Source organism: Neltuma alba, unplaced genomic scaffold (assembly GCF_004799145.2).
Source record: "Neltuma alba isolate B1F8T4 unplaced genomic scaffold, ASM479914v2 tig00011646_pilon, whole genome shotgun sequence".
NCBI lineage: Eukaryota > Viridiplantae > Streptophyta > Magnoliopsida > Fabales > Fabaceae > Neltuma > Neltuma alba.
Window position 1 is genome coordinate 1 of NW_021636294.1, and position 21,356 is coordinate 21,356.

Here is a 21,356-nt window from a genome sequence, read left to right on the forward strand (position 1 = left end):
TATTCTCTGTAAATTTGAGATGATAACAAGATGCATCGAGATTATTTACCTGTTCTTATTCATGCTAACAGTGTTCACTGATTCGTGCTTGTATTAATATATTTAGCCATATGTAAAAGAAATTTTGATATGATCTGAAACCAGGCCAAGGCATTTGCAGAAACAAAAAAGTACAAATGTGCCCTTGAGCAAAATTTGCTTCTACTCAACTTGCAAACCATTGTCTTAAACCGTAAGCAATATCTAGTGTGAATCCAACAAAACCTGAAACAATGTGCATTGGCTCTTTCCACTCCTGATTCTTATGTTTCTTCAGATGTACAAACGTAAAATGGTACATTTCATTCATTTACCTTGGCCGCACGAAGAACACTCTCAAGAGCCTTATTTTTCAGCTCTAATAACAACTAGAAGTTGACACGACCATCTTCCTTCTCTGTCATCCTCAGTCAGTAATTTTACTATACATAGTCTAGGTGGCTCCTTCCACCAATCAGCTTACTAGGACTACTCTTGCTTTGTTGCAACATCTTTGAGTTTTCCTTTAGTTCACCAGTCTGCGGATTCAAAACCATCATATTAGAAATTCGGAATCTGGAAGGCAAAACGAGCATAAAAAGCAGGGAAGTTCCAAACTTAAAGAAGTAACCTGGTGCATATTGAGAACAATATCCGAACCCCCAATAAATTCTCCCTGATGAATATTTGGGGAAAAGTTGGCCAGTTGCTGCAGAAGCGAGAGTCAAAGTCATAACTAGCCAATTTGCATAACTTATGTTCACTTGTTAAATCAATAAGGAAACATTAGTTATGATTAATTGAGACCATTTTTTACGCGGCAACCTTCTGCTGGCATATAGGGAAAATTCCTATACGAATGGTGAGAAACTAGAGATATTCAAAAATCTGAACACTGCAATAGGCCTAACTCTGGACGGTAAAAGCATAGTAAAGCCTGCAGAAAAGCACATTTTCCTATGACGGACATGAATTCATAAATCTTGCAGATGGTTAATCACACTCATCCATCCATGAAGGCGAGAGGCTGCACAATATCAACTATACATTCCTTCAATCTGACAGATGCAATAGATATCCAGAGAAAAAAACATGCCAAGGAAGTGCGATACTTGTTATGATTTAAAACAGACCAAGTGATCAAAATCGCCCTGAAGATCTGAAGCTTCTAAGGCAGCAATTAAGACCCGCCATGAGACTTTAACAACTTATAGATCGGAAAATACCTGACGGATTTTACAGCATTTTTCAGCTCTGGATTCTCCAAAATATTTCTAGCACTGAAAGGAACATCTGCAAGGCTCACAATCATGTTAAGAAAAAAATGACCACGATAGAAAGATAAGCAATATGGATGCCATGCATTGCATGAAATTTGAGAAAATACGAATATTTGTCAGAGTTTCTATGTTATATATAAGATTATAACAACTCCATGGAAAGATTGTCCTTTTATTTATTTAATTACAAAAAAAAAATGAATGAATTCCATCAACGTAGTTTAAAGCACTGGCATGCATATCTCTCTCCAGGATTACTGGTAAACTAAAAACTCCGGTTTTTCGTTTAATAACTAAATAAAAGGACAATCTTTCTTCCAAGGCATTAGTCTCGAACTACCATGATCCGACACAAATATAACTTCGGTATCTGAGACGAAAGCAATCAAAAAAAAATGATTACCGTATACTTTTAATACTCGAACGGCAAGTGAGCTAAACCCACAACGAGGCATATCAGGCAACCCCTTCATATAAATCATCACAGAATTATCCTTGATATCCGTACAAAAACCGACTCGATCAACCAACTTTGACTGAGTTTAACAAGGACTAAACTGAATTGTGCCTCATGAACATGATAGAGTCTAGTGAGCGAATCTATCGATACCTTCTCCACAACGCTTTTTAAATCTTCATGAGACGCAGGACCATCTGGCACTGAAGTTGAGTATCTCAAACCATTATGGCAAACACTTGAACTAATCTGAATCAGTTTTCAACATAATAGTGATGGGAAAATATATTATGACGCTGAATGACACACCAGATGTCCCTTAAGTAAAGTACTGCCAAAATCCCCCCCGGGGGGGGGGGGAATTGGCAAATTCATCAGTAAGATATACTTCGTCAATCATTCCCAAATTAATTGTCATAGCTCTGAATAAGAAGAAACATGAAAGTTGATATCTTTCGAAACGTAAAGAGAGTTGCAATTTTATGATCGCCGTAGGCTTCAAACGGGAAAGTTAATGACTGTGAAAATAAAGAAAGATAGACTTACAACTCTATTAAAGCGGGTGGCGGGAAGAGCTGAAATTGAATTCAAGAGAACTTTTGTAATTTGCTTCACCATGGAACTGCTCTGTTATAATGACGGATCTTCTTGGTGGCGTGCCGCGAAAATTGGAGGTTCTTCGTTTGGTTCGGCAAGAAACGGAGGGAGAAGGAACTCCCACCTTTTGTTCAAGGCGCCGGGGAGTTAACAGTCGGCCAATAACATTTCCAGGCCCAGTGTGGTGAGAAACTGTAAAGGAGTTTTTTTTCCCGTATTTTATTATTTATTACTCTGTCCGATCCTTAATATAAAATTTAGTTTGATTTTTATTTTGATTTAGATATAAGATCCCAATCCATTTTACCTCTCATATTTATTCATTTTTTTCAAGTCCTTAATAATAATAGTTCTAACCAACAAACTTGATTAGCAATGATATGTTTGGAAAGATAACACCTATTTATTACAAATAACTAACTTAACTTGTTTTCTTAATTTACTCAAATTAGTTAACTCGCTCTTATATTTAGGACTGAAGGTAGTATTTCATAACTTTTATATCGGATATCCCCGAAGGGACACAACTTTTATATTGATATTTTGTTTTGCTGGCAATGAAATGCTATGATCTCAGTTTTACTTTGAAGATACACCCAGAATAGGGGGAGTAGATATCCCGTCCAAGAATTAATTTTAATGCCTTTACAGAAAAGAACTAATTTTAATGCGGCTAAATTTTAGAACTTTTTAAATTCAATAGTAGTATTTCCGAATGAGAAAACAGTATTGGGTGATTTGAGTAAAAGTATAAGATAAAAGGTTAAGAGTTGAAAGCATTGATGATCAAGTCTCAATCAACCGTAGTATGATTTGGTCCGTCAAAACTTCAAAAAATCAGAATCGAATTCAACATATAAATATAAAGAAGAGAAGGGCAGAAAATAATCTCTGCAAAGCTCTTGTCCTACATCCAATTGAAAGTCACTTTTTTTCCCCCTCAAAATATGATATATCAAACTATTTAAAAGAATTTTCTTTATCCCTTTTATATATGTTTCGAATTCAAGGAGCCGTTATGTGTGTGTCTCCAGTGTAGCTTATTTATATAGAGACACATATAGAGGAGCCAATTAGAGTACTGATCTATGCGACAAGAAAGTAGAGATTTTATACTTCCTTTCTTTTCCGTTGTGTGTGTGTAGTTATAACTAAACGCACGAATAAGTTATTTTCTTTCGTTTTGTTTTTAAATATGCCTGCGTGTGCCTTTTTTCCTTTGACGAATTAATTAGATAGACATACTTAGAACAAAATCTTCTGTTTTGATTGTTCTGCAATTGAAGTTTAACTAACCACTACTGCTTGGAAATCATCGACCAACAAGATTTAAAATGTAATCGGTTTTGGCGCCTGGACTGGATCAGTTATATGTATCAAGTTAACATTTGACTACTATTTGTAAGCTGACTGCCCTTTGAAATCTGAAGAATGTCTTTACTTTATATTCTGTGAACCTGTACCTATCTGAACGATACGATTATTGAACACACTCTCGAATTAATTGGTACCAATATCCGCAGTTAACCAATTCAGCCAGCTCTTAGCCGCCAGTATACCGCAGTGCGTGGCCATTAAATGCATGAGTCCTATTTGGTACAAAAACATTAAAAATAAAAAATAAGAACTGAGATTGTAATTGAGAAAAATCACTAAAAAATATTTAGCATGAATCATTATCTATTACATGAGGTTAGACAAACTCATAAAGGTAAAATTGGGACATATCACTTCCTTCTATAGTATTTTCCACTCCCACATATATGAGTTTGTCTAATCTCATGTAATAAGTAATCTCTTATGTTAAACTCTCTTTGAATAAATTTTTTTTCAATTATAATCATAATCTATATCCTTCATTTTCAATGGTTTGTACCAAACAGAATTATAAAATTAAACTTGTCCCAGCTATTTGCAGTATGTAATGTTACTTTCGTGGCTCCCGGTGTTAGAAAATGAAAGTAAGCCAATATGTTAGTATTTATTTTTATTGTTATATGGTCTTCTAGACGCAAGCCAAAGTCCCAGAGCTGCCATTAAATGTCGTCTCTCGCTGTTTTAGAACTTGGAAGCATTTTCAATGTTCAAAATCAATACATACAAAACCTTAATGATGCCTTACCTCTTTAGCCATAAAGTCTGTCCGTGCTCCGTGTAATATGTATTTATTATTTATCATTTTAGTGTTAGCACTTTCAGCATTGGTTTAATTCCTTCTTCCTTTCTGGGGCTGAGAAGAAGAATGAAAGATGCAGATTCAAATCTCAAAGGCCATCCCAATTATAGAAACACAACTCAATCTTCATGATTGTCCGAATCCGTTACCAAGGCAAATCGATCTTATTAATTGTCGTTACAAGAGCTGGCTAAAAGAAAACTAAACAACTAAGGACTCATTAGAAAAACAAGAGAAGAAGACAAGAGGAGGAAACCCAGGGTTCATTTCCCATAGTTTGTCTTGTGAAAATAATCAAATATATGCTACGGGTGCTGCCACTTGTCATAAAGCCTCTCTAACAAACACCACCAAGTTGCTAGCTAAAACATTGTACTTCAGTCGCTTTCATGAACAAAGCACAGATCGATATCGCAAGGAAGACAACTCAGATCAATCAATCGCAGAACTATGAATTTTAGTAGTATTCTCCTTTTGCCGAGGTCCTAAAATCCGTTATTAGATCCCTACCATTCACTATCTTCTGCAGGCATAACTTTCCTCATGATTATATTTGCCCTTGGATTAATTAATTAAACCACCCCTTGTGTAGAGAGAACATTAGCAGTTATGTACTTAATAATTAAGACTTACCCTCTGGATCAAAATTTGAGGTGAACATAAAACACAAACTTCAGCGCCAGCTCCATATGTGGATCTGGATCTGCACTTGCATATACAAAAGTAGCAAATAATAATGGGCCATTCAACTTGTGGCTCGGTGGCGAAAGTACTTTCCTTTCACTCGCCAGCCCACAGCTCGAATAGGAAGTCACACGCAGAAACGACAGCGTAAGTTATATAAATTGCGGTAAGCAGAAAATAAGATGGAGGGGGAGACTTGAGAACCTGAAGAGGCCAATTTGAAATCGAGTCAATCCGGATGAAGAGGGCCGTACGGTCTGGGGTTTCCGGCTTCTGCCAAAAACTTGAAAACATCCAAAGATTTGTACATGTAGTTCAGTTCAGACCAGAGAAAAGTTATAAATATGGTAGCCGAGATGGCATTCACCTGCAGATGCACCTGCACCTCGTGCTTTGGTCTTTCCCAAAATCCTATACCTTCTTCCTCATGCATCCCTATGGCAAGGGGAGGTTCAAAATTGCAGAAAGAGAACAAAAAGTGATAAAGTGCAGGTGCAAATGCAGATAAAGGCGACATGTCGGCAGGAATCCGGTGCTGGCGGCCGGAAGCAGGCAAAGGCAATATGTGTGGAGAAGCAATAATGTAGATACAAGAGGAGGGAGTTGTGTCTGAGAACTGAGAAGGCACAAGTATTAGATATATATGAGAGTTATTTATAGGGTAGGTGTCCGAGTTCTTTCCTCACCATGAAGAACTCGAAAGAGTCTGGACCACTTCATGTGCAGCTACGTTTTATCTTAAAAGCATATTATGTGTTGGGACATTCCTAGTAATTATGGAACATATGAGGTTGAGAATTGGATGGAGAAGGCAGCATTGCTGTTAAACATTGGACTATAGGAGCGGATAAGGATTTCAAGACCTCCATTATTATTTCTCTCTCTCTCTCTCTGTTTCTTTTTTTTTTTTTTTTTTCCTTTTTCTGGAATCAAAAGTCGGAAAGAGCTAAGCATGCTCATGTCTGCCACACAAACCGGCAAACCAGCTGGTCTATGGCCACGTGACGGAGCCTTGTCAAGCACGTGGGATTAGACGTCCCCGCTAATGGAAGGCGGCCACGTGGCGCGTGGAATTGAATCTTCACTTGAAAAGACAATGTAATGCTGTACGTGTGGTTTTCGGAGAATCGAGGGAAATTAAGTGAGGGCCCGTCCGCGAATGATTCAAGTCTTCCTCGACGAGAGCGATGACAAGGACGCATATATACACAAAAAGCTAGCCTGTCCATGGGCTTGCCTAATTAATCCTCCTCTTCTCTTCATTAATTCTTAATTAACTCCAACCCAAGACACAGCCTCATGTTTAATTGTGACTGCGTGTTGGACTCTATATGTAGATATATTAGATGGGCGAGTGACAGGAAAAAAATTGTGCAACTCAGCTTATGGTGTAGTATTGCTTTGACCATATCAGCGCAACTGGCCGGGGTCGACAAATTTACGATCCCATCCCCTAAAGTTGTTGAACTTCGTAATTAAAATGGTTTCCATATTCTTGTCAATAATTGAGTATATATATCAACTTTTCAAATGTCATCAATTATTTTGGATATTTTATCCTCGTCGTATGAAATTCTTGACTTATAATAGAGCGCATCTAATCCATGCTAATTTCACCACAAAAAAGCTCGATTGTTGTTTGTAGTGCTTAGCTTGTGGATAATTGAAGAGGGGAACAAATCAGTTCCAATGAACAAAGCCCTAAGTGCCTGGTGGGGGACAAACGATAAGTGCATAATTGATAGAGACGACATCACACTGATGGAATTGGATTTATTTGTTCTCATTTACCTATCCTTCCATCTTTGATCCCTTTTTAATAATTAAAAACCAAGTACTCTTTTCATATCAAATGAATATAAAAGGAAAAGAAATGGTGAAGCGAGCATGGTTTTAGCGTGGGGTCCCTGACTTCTCAAGTTTGAATATGAACTTTTTAATCACTATTAATTTTTTTCCCAACAACCACAGTATTAATTTATTGTATATAATACAAAGGGGGAAATTTTATATAAAAAAATTCAAATAATATCAATCTCAAATAGTTCTTTTTAGATATATTTTTTTTAAAAAAAATCGTATATTTCATGTTGTCCCCATAAACTCATCGCTCATGAACGAGCACAAATATCCTTTTTTTTTTTTATAGACAAGGTATTTATATAATTACCCTTCGTAAATATATATATACGGATGCTCTTGACATTTACATAAATGTTTAAAATATAAAGCAACATCTCATATCATGATGTTGAATTGTTGATGACTCCTAAAGGTCTAAATTTAGTTATTTTATGTTGTGGTCAAAATCGTTGGTTCAAAAAATGTGAGGTAACATCGATAAAATATTTATAAGAAGCCTTGGAGGGTAATCATATTTCAGTACTGTTGCGATGGTAGGTCCCGACCTGACCTCAAAATTGAATGGCTCTCAACCATCATCCCTGAATTCGCAACTTTTACTTTGCCTCTGCCTACCATTTATAACCGACAACTAGTTTCCGGTAGCTTTTATTTATCATTTAAACCTCTTTAAAACATATTATGATTAGCGAAGATGAAAAGACTTGTATCTTCTCCATGCATGTGAGAACGCAGACCAATTATGGCGTCCTATTGTATGTTTCAGTTTAAAACTTCGATAAAAACTCACTCAACGTAATATGTATAGAACTGCCAGCGTGTTCATGCCTTTCAATATTTAGATAAATGAGGTGGATTTGATCATCCTGACCATTAAACCATGAATATTACTATTAGCGCCTCTAATTAAGTCTAGTCGAGATTTTCACTAGTTGAAAATGACTCAGTTTAATTTATAATCTACTAATAATTAACTCAACGATAATGCTAATGTAGCTTTAAATGATTTAGGTTGAATACATCTAGTTAATTACTGCAGTCAATCATTTTTAATCTTGACTACGGACAGGGCTACAGACCACAGCCAGCCTTCGTACTGTATTGGCTGCCCCCTTACAAATAATGTAAATAACAAGCCTTGCACAAATAAAATAAAAAGTAACTGATACTAGCGGCATCATTCTCGCATTACTTACACATATACTGGAATAAAATCTCTGCTTCCATGCATTATGGTCTATCTCAGCATGTGAAAGTTCCCATAGTCTCACAGAATGATTTGTAGTGTATATTATGTAAGCTTGGATATGATATTTATGCTAACAAAAAGTTTAGTATAATGTGATGAAATATACATATAAATAGTAGCGTATGGTAGCATCTGCAGGTAACAATGAAATGTAGCTAGGTATTGTAACTGCTGGGATTGTACGTCAAAATAACATCAAAGCCCCAAAATGAGTAGCGTACGTGTTGCATGTTATGGATGCTACGATGCCAACATAAACATCCAGGTCTGGTTATTAGGTGTCCGGTAACGGCGGAGGAGGTTGGCGTCCTCATTAAGCTCATTATTCTTCCCATTTCCTTTGTTGACCTTTCTACATTTACACAAGGAAATTCCTCTTCTTGGGATCTATATTTTTTCCCGTTAAACAATGATATTCTTCTATTAGATGTAATTTTATTCAATACATTGTTGAGCGCTAAATGTAGACACTTTTTTCAGTAGAGATTTGAATTGGGTTTGCCATGCGAAAGACTTTCCCCTTTCATGGGCCCAACTCCCATTATTTATTTGGTTGTATATAAAACTCACATGCGGGTGAATTTTCTCCTTTTTTTTATGCGCTGTCGATTCACAAAACAAACTATTCTTTCTGTTCTAAATATAAGACTTATTTATATTGTAATTTATATTATAAAACGAGTCTTATAATTAAAAACGAGTAGTAGTAGTATATTTGATTGGGGATGAGATCCCTTGGCTTCAAGTGCTTAACGCACTGCTTGGTTGGAAGTTTTTGGGGGTAGGGGAGGACGGGGAGAAGAGATTGCGTCTAGTTCAGAAAAATGGAGGCAAGAGAAATATTGTGTCTCACCTTAACTAAATTACTCATGTTAGTTTTAAATACTCTAAGTTTCTCCTTTTCAGTAATTTTTTTTTCACTCTTTGCCTCTTTTTTTTTCCCAGCATCTACTATTCTTCTACGGATTTTTTTCACTCCTCAGATATTTTTTTTTCTTGCATATTTTCTTTCTTTGGTTTCATTATTTTCTATGCTATTTGCTATTAATCTTTCCCGTCTTTTCCTCTTGTCTAATCCCCCACCTCATTTATCTTTTCATCATTATCGGTGTTTTTTATTCATTTATTCTATGTAAAACTATTCTTTATTGGTTTATATGAGTTAAAGTCGTTGAGATCTATTAAAATGATATTATCAATCACGAAATTCGCTAATAAGTGTGTCCCTATATACCTATTTTAATTCAATTTCATTTTTTACACAAAACTCTGTGTATTATCTAATTAAGCATATGAGATTGCGCACGTTATATAATTAAGAATAGAATAGTTTAAAACTTGTAGCATAAATTTATTTATAATTTATAAAATATGCTAAAGATTATAATATATATTTTTTATTGACATTTATTTTGATATATGATTATTTATAATCTATTTGTTATATCTCAAGGTATCCGATTTTTTAATACTCACAAATTAGAAAATAATAATTATGATATAAATATTGTAATAAAATAATAAAGAAGTTTAAATAAAGAGATAGGGATATATTTGTCAACTTATAATTAGCTCTCATCCCTTTTCCTCCTAAACCAAACAAGAAATCTCTCATCTACTCTCTTTCCCTCCAACTAAACAAAATTCATAACTTCCCCTCTCCTCCCCTCTCCTCCCCTCCCCTTAATTCACCTCACCTCCCCTCATCCATTGAACCAACAAACCCTAACACTATATTTGGTAAGGGGTTTTTGGAGGGGAAGGGAGGGAAGTTGCTCCCATCTCCTTGTTTGGCTGGTGTACTTTTTTAGGAAGGGAGGAGAGTTGCTCCCCTCTCTTTGTTTGGTTAAGTTATTTTTTAAAGAGGGGAGGGGCTCTTCTCCCCTCTTTTTCCCTTCTAGCCTCCCCCCTCTAAAAATGGGGTTTTTTAGAGAGGTGATAAGAGATAAAATTTTATCTTCCTAAATTAACTTAAGTAAAATATTTTAATTCCTTTCTTGCCTTTTAGAGTTTTCAACCCTCTTATGCTCACACCCCAAGAAGGTGCCGCCACCCAATTGTGAGTCTATCAATCTTTGTCTTCTTCTAGGCTTCATTACTCAACCCTCTTATTTTTTAGTTGCGTGTTCTTTGACTTTTCTATTTGTATATATAGGCTGCAATAAGAAAGAAAATAATGACATTTCTATATGACTTTTCTTTGAAGCTCGTGAAGTCCATTGTCAAAAAAGTCCAAAAAGATTTTATTACTCTCTGGGTTTTCGCTCTTCGTGTAAGTAGCTGAAAAAGTTTGACATGCTTCTTATAGAAGATAAAAGGATCAAATCAGGCAAACCAATAGAATTTATCTGTCTTCTTTGCTGGCTAAATTGTTTGCTAGGGGGATTGTAGGCTTGTTTCAAAGATTTGTTTATAGATGCTTCTCGTTTTTACGAGTTTATTATAGGAAGCAACGCTTTTAAGCTTGTTATAGGTTTGGATTGTCTCTCACATTGAAGGAAAAGAAAAACCTCACATATTTATAAATTTTTTCCAATAATAATTATGGGTATAGTTTCACAAAATATTTTTTCAGATGCACATTAGACACAAAAGAGACCCATATATGTGATACTATCACTAGTGTAGCAGTGAGAGACCCTTGATCACATATAGATCTTGTTAAATTATAATTTACTAGGTAGTTCTCATTCCACTCCTATTCCTTTTATTGCACATATATGCTATTATGATATTAAATTAGACATCCCAAACTAATTAAAAATATTATAATTCTTGTTATTCTTTAATTATTGTTCAAATAACAAGTAATCATAAATAATTTGTATTATGGCAAGTCAAAGTTGGTAAATTATATTATACATATTTCTATCTTGACAAAATAAAAAAGTGAGAACTTTTATTTTAATTTTATAAGATTAAAATAGTCAAATTATGATTAGCTCCCCTCCCCTCCCCCTCCCCTCCCTTCCCTTTCAAACCAAATAAGTTATCATTACAATTTCTCCCCTTTCTTTTCCTTTATTAAAACCCCTCCCCTCCCCTCGCTTTCCCTCTATAGCTATCCTCCTCTTCCTTTCCCTCCATTAAAATCCTTTATCTCCCCTCCTTTCTGTCAAGTCAAATATAATGTAAAGAGTTGTCATTGTTTTGGGTTATTGAACAGTTGGCCCTAGCCCACCTGTAAGACAACGTACGTGACAATTTGGAGCCCAAACCATGTGATGATGAGGGTTGGCCCTCACAGTGACAACATTTTGTTGGTGGTCTGTTTGCTTTTTCATAGAGGGAGCTTATAAATCTGGGTCTAAAACATCTATGAACCGCAGGGACTCCTCCTTCAATGTCTGGGCCCTTTAATTTAGGTTCTTTTTAAAAGGCAGCTCTTAAAATGAGCTGAAATTTAACCTCTTGTCGCTTGGGCCTAAAGCCCTAAACCCATTTTTGAGCGTAACGACGTCGTAGTGGCAATGATGACGAGGCTCCAGCCGCCACTGGTGTGGTTGTTGCGTAACATTAGGTCTGATATTTTAGCCAGCCACCGCCCTCTCGAGAGTGCTTGATTCGGAGAGAAATTCACTCCTCTGGTCTGAGTCTCACTCGGATACGCAATCATAGTGCCCCGACTCGGACTTCGCTTGCGCCGGGACACGTGTAATCCCTCGCCTCTATATATTGTTATCCTCCCAGCCTCCAGCCTAGGAGGTTTTTGTTCTCCATTCCTCGCCCACGCACGCACTGCCTCCAAACCCTAGATCTAATCCAACTTTCTTTTATTTATCATCTCCCCGATCTCCTTTCACCCCTCGCTTCCCCAAGGTATTCTGATTTTATACTGACAGGTTTTGTTTTTGCTATTGTTATTCTTTATTTTTGCCGTATTGTTCACGGTGTGGCTCTGCTGCTTGCGCAGGTTAAGGATGGTGTCGGACGCGAGTAAGAAGAAGGCAGCGCAGAAGAAGGCCGCCGCTGCTGCGAAGAGAGGAGGGAAGGCCGCCGCCGCGGCAGCTTCATCGAAAGCGGCGGCATCGGAGGCTCAGAAGGCTGCCAATAAGCTTGCCAATGGAATTGGTGAAATCCAGATATCCGATCGTACGTGCACCGGCGTCCTCTGTTCGCATCCTCTTTCGAGGGATATTCGGGTGAGTTGTTTATTTGTTATTCTCAAGAATAATTTAATAGGAACAATTGCGTCATTTATTGTTCCCTTTTGGACGATTTCCTCAGTTATATAAAGAAGGACCTCTGCTTATAAGTGACTAGTTGGCAGGCATGTGAATCTTTATGTATGTTGAGGAAAGGAAAGTTACTGCTGGTGTTGACGTTTTGCTAGTAACGCAAGATAGAGTATTATTATTATTTATTAATTAATTAGATGGATTATTTACTTGTTGGAGGGGCAGAGCATGCCAACTTTTAAAGCGGTGAGAAAGTGAATAAACACCTTAAGGTGTAGGAAGATGAACTTACTCAGATAATCTAGTAATTGAAGATATGGGAGCCTTTTTCGCAGTATCAATATAATGATTCATCTTTGCCCAGAATGCAAAAATTATTATGATGTGTCCCACACATTTGCTTTCCATCTTTATTCTGGTGAGTTATAGTTATATCTGGGACAGGAAGCATCCATTTAGGTTCCACAGTTTCTTCATCTTGATAATACAGGTTTTCTGAATTGTTCTTCACATTCCCAATCTAGCAACTCTTATTTTTAGCTTATTTTTTCTAGCTCGGGTGCACCTAGCTGAGCTGCTGGGTCTGTAGCCTGGTCATTCTACCATGTTGCAATCTAAGAGGCACTGAGACGGGTATGGCATGTGTTTATATAAATATATATATCTATATATATTATATGAACCAATTAATACATGAAAATCCAAATGACATAAAGGAAAAATCGAGTCTTATAGAGATGTTGCTCACAAAATACGATGTTGATGACAGATTGTAAGAGAAGCATAAAGCAAATCAAAACTAAGGGTTTCAATTAAAATTGGAAAGCAACCTTCATCTCTATTCACAATTCGACTTCTTTTTTGGGGGGGGGGGAATGGTGGTGGGTAATAGTGGTGCGATTAAAGAAATGCTCTGGATTGTGATGCACCAATTACAGCTAATTTTGTTAATTGTTAATGCTGTAATGGTCGGCCTCATATTGATGAGCTTATTTGTTTCATGCTGACAGATAGAGTCTCTATCAGTTACTTTTCATGGACATGATCTCATAGTTGATTCTGAGTTGGAGCTAAATTATGGAAGGTTCGTAGTTGTCACTGATCTATCTTGAATTAAAATGCTACCAACTATACATATGATTGTTATTGATGATCATAATTTTTTCATGATGCTTTGCAGACGCTATGGTCTCCTTGGATTAAATGGGTGTGGAAAGTCTACTCTCCTTACGGCATTAGGTTGTCGGGAGCTTCCAATTCCTGATCACATGGATATTTATCACCTTACTCGAGAAATTGATGCTTCTGACATGTCTGCATTGGAGGCTGTCATAAGCTGTGATGAAGAAAGGTTGAAATTGGAGAAAGAAGCTGAAACTTTGGCGGCACAGGTGTGTGGATGTGTTTAAGTGGCAAAACATCTAAATTTCCTATTGCATGCTTCTTTCCTTTTTTTTTTTGGGGGGGGGGGGAGGTTGTTTGGATATGCCAACTTATTAAAGAACGGTTCTTTCGTTCTTTTTTTTTTTTTTGGTCAAATGCTCTAGGATGATGGAGGTGGTGAAAGCCTTGAACGTGTTTATGAACGATTGGAAGCTATGGATGCATCAACTGCAGAAAAGCGTGCTGCTGAAATTTTACATGGGCTTGGTTTTAACAAGCAGATGCAGGCAAAGAAGACGCGTGATTTTTCTGGTGGTTGGAGAATGAGGATAGCTTTAGCACGTGCTTTATTTATGAACCCAACCATTCTTTTACTTGATGAACCAACTAATCATCTAGGTATCTGGTCTGCACCCTTGTTTATTTATGACTAGTAGGTGTTGTTAATGTGGGATTTGCAAGGCATCGATTGAGCATGTGGTGTTGACACTGTTGATTTTGATTAAACATTCTTTTGATGCCTTAGTAGCGTCAATTATGTCTCTATCAAATGAAAGGATATAGTATATCTGTATATGCTTAGTGTAAATTTTGGATATCTTCTGGGTTTTTATTACCTGATTGCTAGTTTCTTACCCTCATTCTGTCATGCGTGGTTATTTGAATCATTGTCTCCCTGTATGTTGTGTTCATTTTTTCCAATGCAACTGAAATGAAATAGTTATGCTGAAAGCTAGGTCTCCTACTTGCTGTGCTTTGAAATCAAAATTGAATCTCTATATTTGTTTGGCATGTTTCTAGCTGGCATCAATGTTTCTGCTTTTATATATATATATATATATATATATATATATCTGCATGGTTTCAGGAATGACTATGTAGTTTTGATTTATTTGCAGATCTGGAAGCATGTGTATGGCTGGAGGAAAATCTGAAAAAGTTTGATCGCATTCTGGTGGTTGTTTCACACTCTCAAGATTTTCTCAATGGGGTTTGCACAAACATCATCCACATGCAAAGCAGAAAGCTGAAGCCCTACACTGGTAACTATGATCAATATGTTCAGACGCGTGCTGAATTGGAAGAAAACCAGATGAAGCAGTACAAGTGGGAACAGGAACAAATTGCTTCAATGAAGGAATATATTGCTCGATTTGGGCATGGATCTGCTAAGCTAGCTCGCCAAGCACAGAGTAAAGAGAAAACACTGGCAAAAATGGAACGTGGTGGACTTACCGAGAAGGTTGTCAAAGACAAAGTCTTGGTATTCCGCTTTGCTGATGTGGGAAAGCTTCCCCCACCAGTACTTCAGTTTGTTGAGGTGACTTTCGGTTACACCCCGGATAATCTTATCTACAGGAATCTTGACTTTGGGGTGGACTTAGACTCTAGGATTGCACTTGTTGGGCCCAATGGAGCTGGGAAGAGTACGCTGCTGAAGCTAATGACTGGGGATCTGGTTCCTACTGATGGCATGGTCCGACGACATAACCATCTTCGAATAGCCCAATTTCATCAGCACTTGGCTGAAAAGCTAGACATGGAAATGTCTGCCCTCCAGTTTATGATAAAAGAGTATCCTGGAAACGAGGAAGAGAAAATGAGGGCAGCTATTGGGAAGTTTGGACTTTCAGGGAAAGCCCAGATCATGCCTATGAAGAATTTATCAGATGGGCAGAGGAGCCGGGTAATTTTTGCTTGGTTAGCTTGGAGGCAGCCTCACTTGCTGCTCCTGGATGAACCGACTAACCATTTGGATATTGAGACAATTGACTCTTTGGCTGAGGCATTGAATGAATGGGATGGGGGAATGGTGCTTGTTAGTCACGATTTTAGGCTCATAAATCAGGTGGCCCATGAGATATGGGTTTGCGCAGATCAAGCTGTGACCAGATGGGAGGGTGATATTATGCAATTCAAGGAGCATCTAAGGGCAAAGGCAGGTTTATCTGATTGAAGCAGATAGTGGGACTACACGATTGGTAGCGGATATATTACAAGGTTCGAGTACTTACGTCACTAATAGTGGGTGTTGCCGCTTGAGTTGGATTTTGTCGGGTGATAAAACTCGAGTTAAGTGGCAAAATTGGTTCATACCCGGGTCATTCTTAAAACTGGGATGGATGCCTTCACCTGCGAATTAGATTGGTGCTATTTTCATTTTAAAGTTCTGGTTGTTCTTAATTAAGTGGCTTTGGTTATTGACCAGATTTATGGATCACGGGTTGTCATTCATTATGGTAGTTATTAATGCCTATCTGAATCTTCTGTATGCGGCTTATAATATATAAATTGAATATTTTACCGAGTATAGTAGTAGAGCTCTTTCTACTTGATGAGGCCCGACCACCTCAGTTCATGACGATGAGCCCTTTGAAAAAGGCAATTATCAAAAGTACTTGCTCAGGTGGCAGAAATTTGGGTGAATCTGCTCTCCTCTCAGAAGTTCAGATTTGATTTTATAAAATTATTATAAACATAAATAGGTGAATTTAAATTGCTAAAATTTGTAGAAAATTAAAAACATTAGTTTGTGAAGTGTTTGTAATAATAATTATTATTTTATAAAAATACTAGTTTTTTGAGGTTAAGGACCTCTTTGGCAGGCACTCCCAAACCATGGTTTGGGGAAAATATCAACCAATGGTTTGGGGAAAATATCAACCAAACAGAAATGTGAAATTATGGTTTGGGAGCAAATCATGATTTTGAACCCCCAAACTATGGTTTCACCAGAAACGCTTCAGAGTAGCTTCCTGACTCAAATTATTATAATCTTGTTGTGGGCCCAATACGGATGACAAAAGAGTTTTTTTTCCTACCTCAAATGATTAATTTATTCCCCAGTCGGTTCTAAGCATTTGTTTTTCTTTTAATATTATGTTTTTATAAATATATATACACAAATTAATTATTTATTAAGTATATTATTCTTTACATTATTAATTATGTTAGTAAAAAATTAATTTATTAACAATTTTATTTTTTCAAATCAAAATATATTATAAAATCTATCTCTTATATAATTATCATATTAACTTATACCCTTTTTAGTAATTTACACATATAAAAAGTATTTCTAGTAACAACTATCTAAACACTCTCACTTCTCAAAATCACTTTTTCATAAAATCTATTCTTCAAAAGCTATTCTCTAAACTATGATTTGGTTTTATCCAAATATTCCTTTGGGGGGCTGGTTTTCTTTTATCATTGAGTGGATTAGGTTCTCCTAATATCGTGGAGATGCATCTATTTAAAAAAATTTGGGTTCCTGTGTTCAGTCGAATGAAAAACAAATTTAACAAATTGGGGTTCATGTTAGTCACTATATTAAAACCAACGAGTTTAGACCGTGCGCCTCAGAATGCTTGGCGCGCGCAAGTTAGTGGAAGTTGATTGGTTGCCGTGAAGCAACACTTCCACGTTTTTTTATAATTAATTTTGTTGGCGTCCAGCCTCACAAGCACTAGTGGTCTAGTGGTAGAATAGTACCCTGCCACGGTACAGACCCGGGTTCGATTCCCGGCTGGTGCATATGGATTTTTTTTCCCCAATTTAGGCTATGCTCGGTAGGTCACAAAATACCTTCCTCTAGTCGGTGCACGTTTAGCTCATTCTCGAGTTTTCTGGTTACCCGTGATGGCTTACAATGCTGCAGTAAATGTTCATTTTGTTCATTGAGAGAAATGAAGGAACTGTAACGGTGAGTCTGCAGAGAAATCGGAAAACAGAAACCACAGTTTTCTCATCTCTCTCGATTATCTTTGTAATATTTCTAACGCATTTGTTAGTGTGAATGAGAGGAGAAAACAATTGTGATGTGCAATAATGTAATTTGGCTCCTTATACTTTTGTATACCGAAGAGAATGATGGAGAAAGCGTAAGCCAATGCATAATCAAGTTATAAATCCTCAAGTGGGACTAAGTAATTATGTGCAAGTTTATAATACAAATCAAACTAATGTATAGCAATTTCATTTTCTCCTCCTGGCTGCATTAAAAGAGTTGTTTTATCCATATATATTACCTGATTATGTGTTATAAAGTCATTTTATGCATATGTATTACCTGATTTCTAAAGTTAGTGTTCAATTTAAAGGAACTTAACTTCAATTAGGTGAGAATTGTTTCGTTAACTTCAATTAAAATATAATAAATCATAAGCTTCCCGTACATCAGAGGGAAGCACAAGCTTAAGCTAGTTGTGACGGTAACGAAAAATTTCACAATAGAAAATAGATTAGATTGCACCGGGAAACACACGCTAGTTGTGATCGTAACAAGACATTTCACAATAGAAAGTAGATTAGATTAAAATTGGAATGACATAATATGATTAGGAGTAGGTTTGAACCATGGGTTTACAGACATTCCAGCTGACCGCATCACTTTCAGAGCGTCCCTCCAATATCCTTTCAAGCTCTCTCGGACTGCAAGGGATTGTTAGAGCTCCTTCATGATCAAACCCATACTCCTCAGCTGCTTCCTCCAATAGCCTCAAAAAAGATGGGTGCGTTAAGCAGCTTAGTGGCACAACAAATCTCCTTGGCTCCTCTCCGTCCTCAGCAATCACCGCAAAATGTCCTTCTTTCACATCTTCTGGGACATAACTCGACTCACTTCCTTCTTCTTCTTCGCATGCGTCTCGATATGAACTCCCTTTCATACCCGGTAACAGCTTCTTTTGGATCTTCTCAACCACAACTTTCAGCTTCACGATCCCACCTTTCTTTTTACCGCTGCTATTTCTGAGTTTGGCCATCATGCACTGCACTTCTGCTACTATTTGTGTATATATCAGCAGGTGGTCGTGTTTCTGAGTTTTAAAACTGGCTAGGGTATGCATTTATAGACAGAGATAAGATGTGAGAGGACAACGTGGGAGTGAGAGAGAAGGGAGACCAGTGCATGTTGGTGAGTGTCATCGAGCTTTCAATTTACCTTGAAAAGTCTCCTTTCTCTGCTATAGTCATGTCTACCTCACATTATTAACTCTACTCCACGATTACTGTTTCATTTTATTTGCCTTTTTTTTTAACCAATAGCCAACCGCCTTCGTCCAAATTATTCACCGTTTTCACCGAGTATTGATCCTCTAACCTAATGCTTCCATTTACGTTCATTCTGTGCACATGTATCTTTATTCATACATGTACTATGACTACCCAATTCAGCAGCTTTGAATTTCCGTAGACATTTTATCGTACGCATGCTCTGTGATCATGTGCTTCGTGTTGATCGAAATTAATAACGTCACCATTTTTTTTCGAGAGCAGCGTTGCGTCGATGGTATTTTGGACTTACGAGCAATGCTATTTAATAGTCGCTCTCCGGAAAGCGTGAAGGAGCAAGTACTAGGGGAAAAATGAGATCTTTTGCGGTTCGTAAAGATAAAAGTGCTCTTAGAAAAGTACGTTTCAAACATCGAGCGGTGTTCACCCACCTTGAGTTAAGTTGTTTGTTCCACTCCTGAATTATTCTACAGCTTGAGCTAGCCCCTTTCCATGACTATGATTTTGAACCATTATTTGCCAAAGAAATAGGGACAGCCTTTTTTGTTTTCAACCTCAAATAACACGCTGCTGTTTTGCAATCTACCATGATAAAGTTCATGAAATAGTTCAAAGTGCTACAAAGTTTGTTCTTGCGCATAATTATGCTGAAAATCTCGTCGTCCAAATACTCACGACCTGGTGGCCATGTATTTTGATGATCTGAATCTGATAATAAAAAGGAAAACAAGTTCTGTTCCCCCAACTGTAAGACTTAAAAGAGGCTAATCGAGGGCTCTCGTAATCACTAGCGCCTTGCTAGAAAAAGTTTGTACTCGGGGCCACCTATAGATGACATGGAACACGTAAAAATGTGGTTGGTTCGCATAAAAAAGAAAGAAAAAACGTTAGTGAAGGCCACAAAAATGTGACACATTCACATCATTTTTCTATATATTGTCATATGTAATCTATGCTTCTACTGGGAGAAGAGAGTCCTACGCGCGAGTCTACCTTGGCGCCTGGATTGAATATCGAGCTTTAAGATATTTAGGCGGATAAGAAGGAAGGAAGGGTTGGGGGGTTGCAAAAGAGAAAAAAGAACCTTTGGAAATGTCCCGAGCAATTATTCTCCGGGATAAGAAGAGGAAACATGAATAAGAAAAAAAGTGCATGGGGAGGCCTTAAGGAATTGGACTGTTCGATGTTTATTCATGTTTTTCTTTGTATAATGAATAGATGCAAGTTGTCAATCAGTTTGCTCTTGGGTTCTTGTCATGCAGTTATTGAAGAGGTCCCCATTTTGATGAAGAGATTCAAAGTCGGAGCTCAATTTTTGATACAGAGACAGAGCAGATTGAGGAATACATGCCAGCAAGGACGTGTTTGAGGAACATTATCCATTGTCTTATTCTTGCCATATCAATCGTGTTTCTGTTTGTTTGAAGAAAGTGCAATTATTCAAATCCCCCAGCAAGGGTATTTAGAAACATGATTTGACCAGCCTACGTTGTTATTTGTCGTGACTTGTCTCGGCGCATGCACATAACTCAGGGTCCGTTTGGATTAGTGATTAGAAAAGTAGCTTATTGTCAATTGGGTTTATGAAAAAGTAAAATTGGATAAGTTGAATTGTGTTTGGATTTGAGTTTAAAAGTTAGTTTGTAAAAGTGATATTGATAAAAGGTTGTTTGGATTATGATAGAATAAAAGTAAGTTTGGTTGTGAAATGAGTAAAATGGGTGTGAGTTTTAATAAATAATGAAACATGGTTAAAAAATAATTTTACATAATACAATGAATTTGAAATTATTTAATATGAAGAAATACAATTTAATAAGTGAATTAAATCTTAAAATTTTAGAGAAATCATAAAAAAATATTTTAAAGATAAAATGAAACATGATTAATTATTTTTTAAACTAATTTTAGCTAATTAATTATTCTTACATAAAGAGACTAAGAGATTAGTGACAGGAAATTTTTCTTTACTTTTCTGAATTTTTGAATGTCTGTTCTTCAAATTTCATTCAAAAATAAAAATTAGACTATCAGAGGCACCCAACTAATGAACGATCTTTTTGCTTATTAACAAAAGCGATGTTATTCTTTTCCAATAATGCATCTCACCACATTTCCCAGTATAATTGGGAAAACGACCTCAACGAAGCCAGCGCCCAACCTGTAACATTAAATGATGGCAACGCTTCTGCCCACAGTTTGTGCTCCCTCAATAAGCTCCAAAATAAGCTCCTATTCGTAGCTTATTTCCAACCCATGATAAGCCAGCTTATTTTTCAATAAGCCCGATATATTTTAAGCCCTTCCAAACATCATCAGAATTTCTAATTGGGCTTATGCCCAAAATAAGCAGCTTATGGGCTAATTTAAGCCCTGCCAAACATGCACTCAACCTTCTTGTAAAGCTCACAGTCGAGGTTAATCAACGTGCGATTTATGAATTCATTACCAACGG

The 21,356-nt window shown here is 36.9% G+C and overlaps 3 protein-coding genes and 1 non-coding gene across 4 annotated transcripts; 2 read left to right on the forward strand and 2 right to left on the reverse strand.

The window, feature by feature from the left end:
* Positions 1-467: 467 nt before the first annotated feature.
* LOC114716173 (monothiol glutaredoxin-S15, mitochondrial-like) lies at positions 468-1,796 on the reverse strand (the record flags this gene model as incomplete). The annotated part of the gene is given in 5 exon segments (XM_028901124.1): positions 468-557; positions 650-696; positions 699-727; positions 1,245-1,311; positions 1,702-1,796. Coding segments are annotated over 5 exon segments (312 nt in total), but the record flags the coding sequence as incomplete, so codon positions are not given.
* Positions 1,797-11,908: 10,112 nt separating this feature from the next.
* On the forward strand, positions 11,909-16,198 carry LOC114716164 (ABC transporter F family member 1-like). Its single transcript, XM_028901096.1, has 6 exons — positions 11,909-12,143; positions 12,238-12,466; positions 13,513-13,586; positions 13,683-13,893; positions 14,050-14,284; positions 14,785-16,198. Exons 2-6 carry the CDS (start codon positions 12,245-12,247, stop codon positions 15,840-15,842), a joined length of 1,800 nt encoding a protein of 599 aa, XP_028756929.1. The 5' UTR covers positions 11,909-12,143; positions 12,238-12,244; the 3' UTR covers positions 15,843-16,198.
* A 1,153-nt stretch (positions 16,199-17,351) lies between these two features.
* TRNAG-GCC (transfer RNA glycine (anticodon GCC)) lies at positions 17,352-17,422 on the forward strand. Its single transcript has one exon. It is a non-coding gene; the product is annotated as a tRNA-Gly (tRNA).
* Positions 17,423-18,129: 707 nt separating this feature from the next.
* LOC114716161 (auxin-induced protein 6B-like) lies at positions 18,130-18,651 on the reverse strand. The gene has a single exon (XM_028901092.1). The coding sequence runs from the start codon at positions 18,649-18,651 to the stop codon at positions 18,226-18,228; it is 426 nt and encodes a 141-aa protein (XP_028756925.1). The 3' UTR covers positions 18,130-18,225.
* Positions 18,652-21,356: the final 2,705 nt, after the last annotated feature.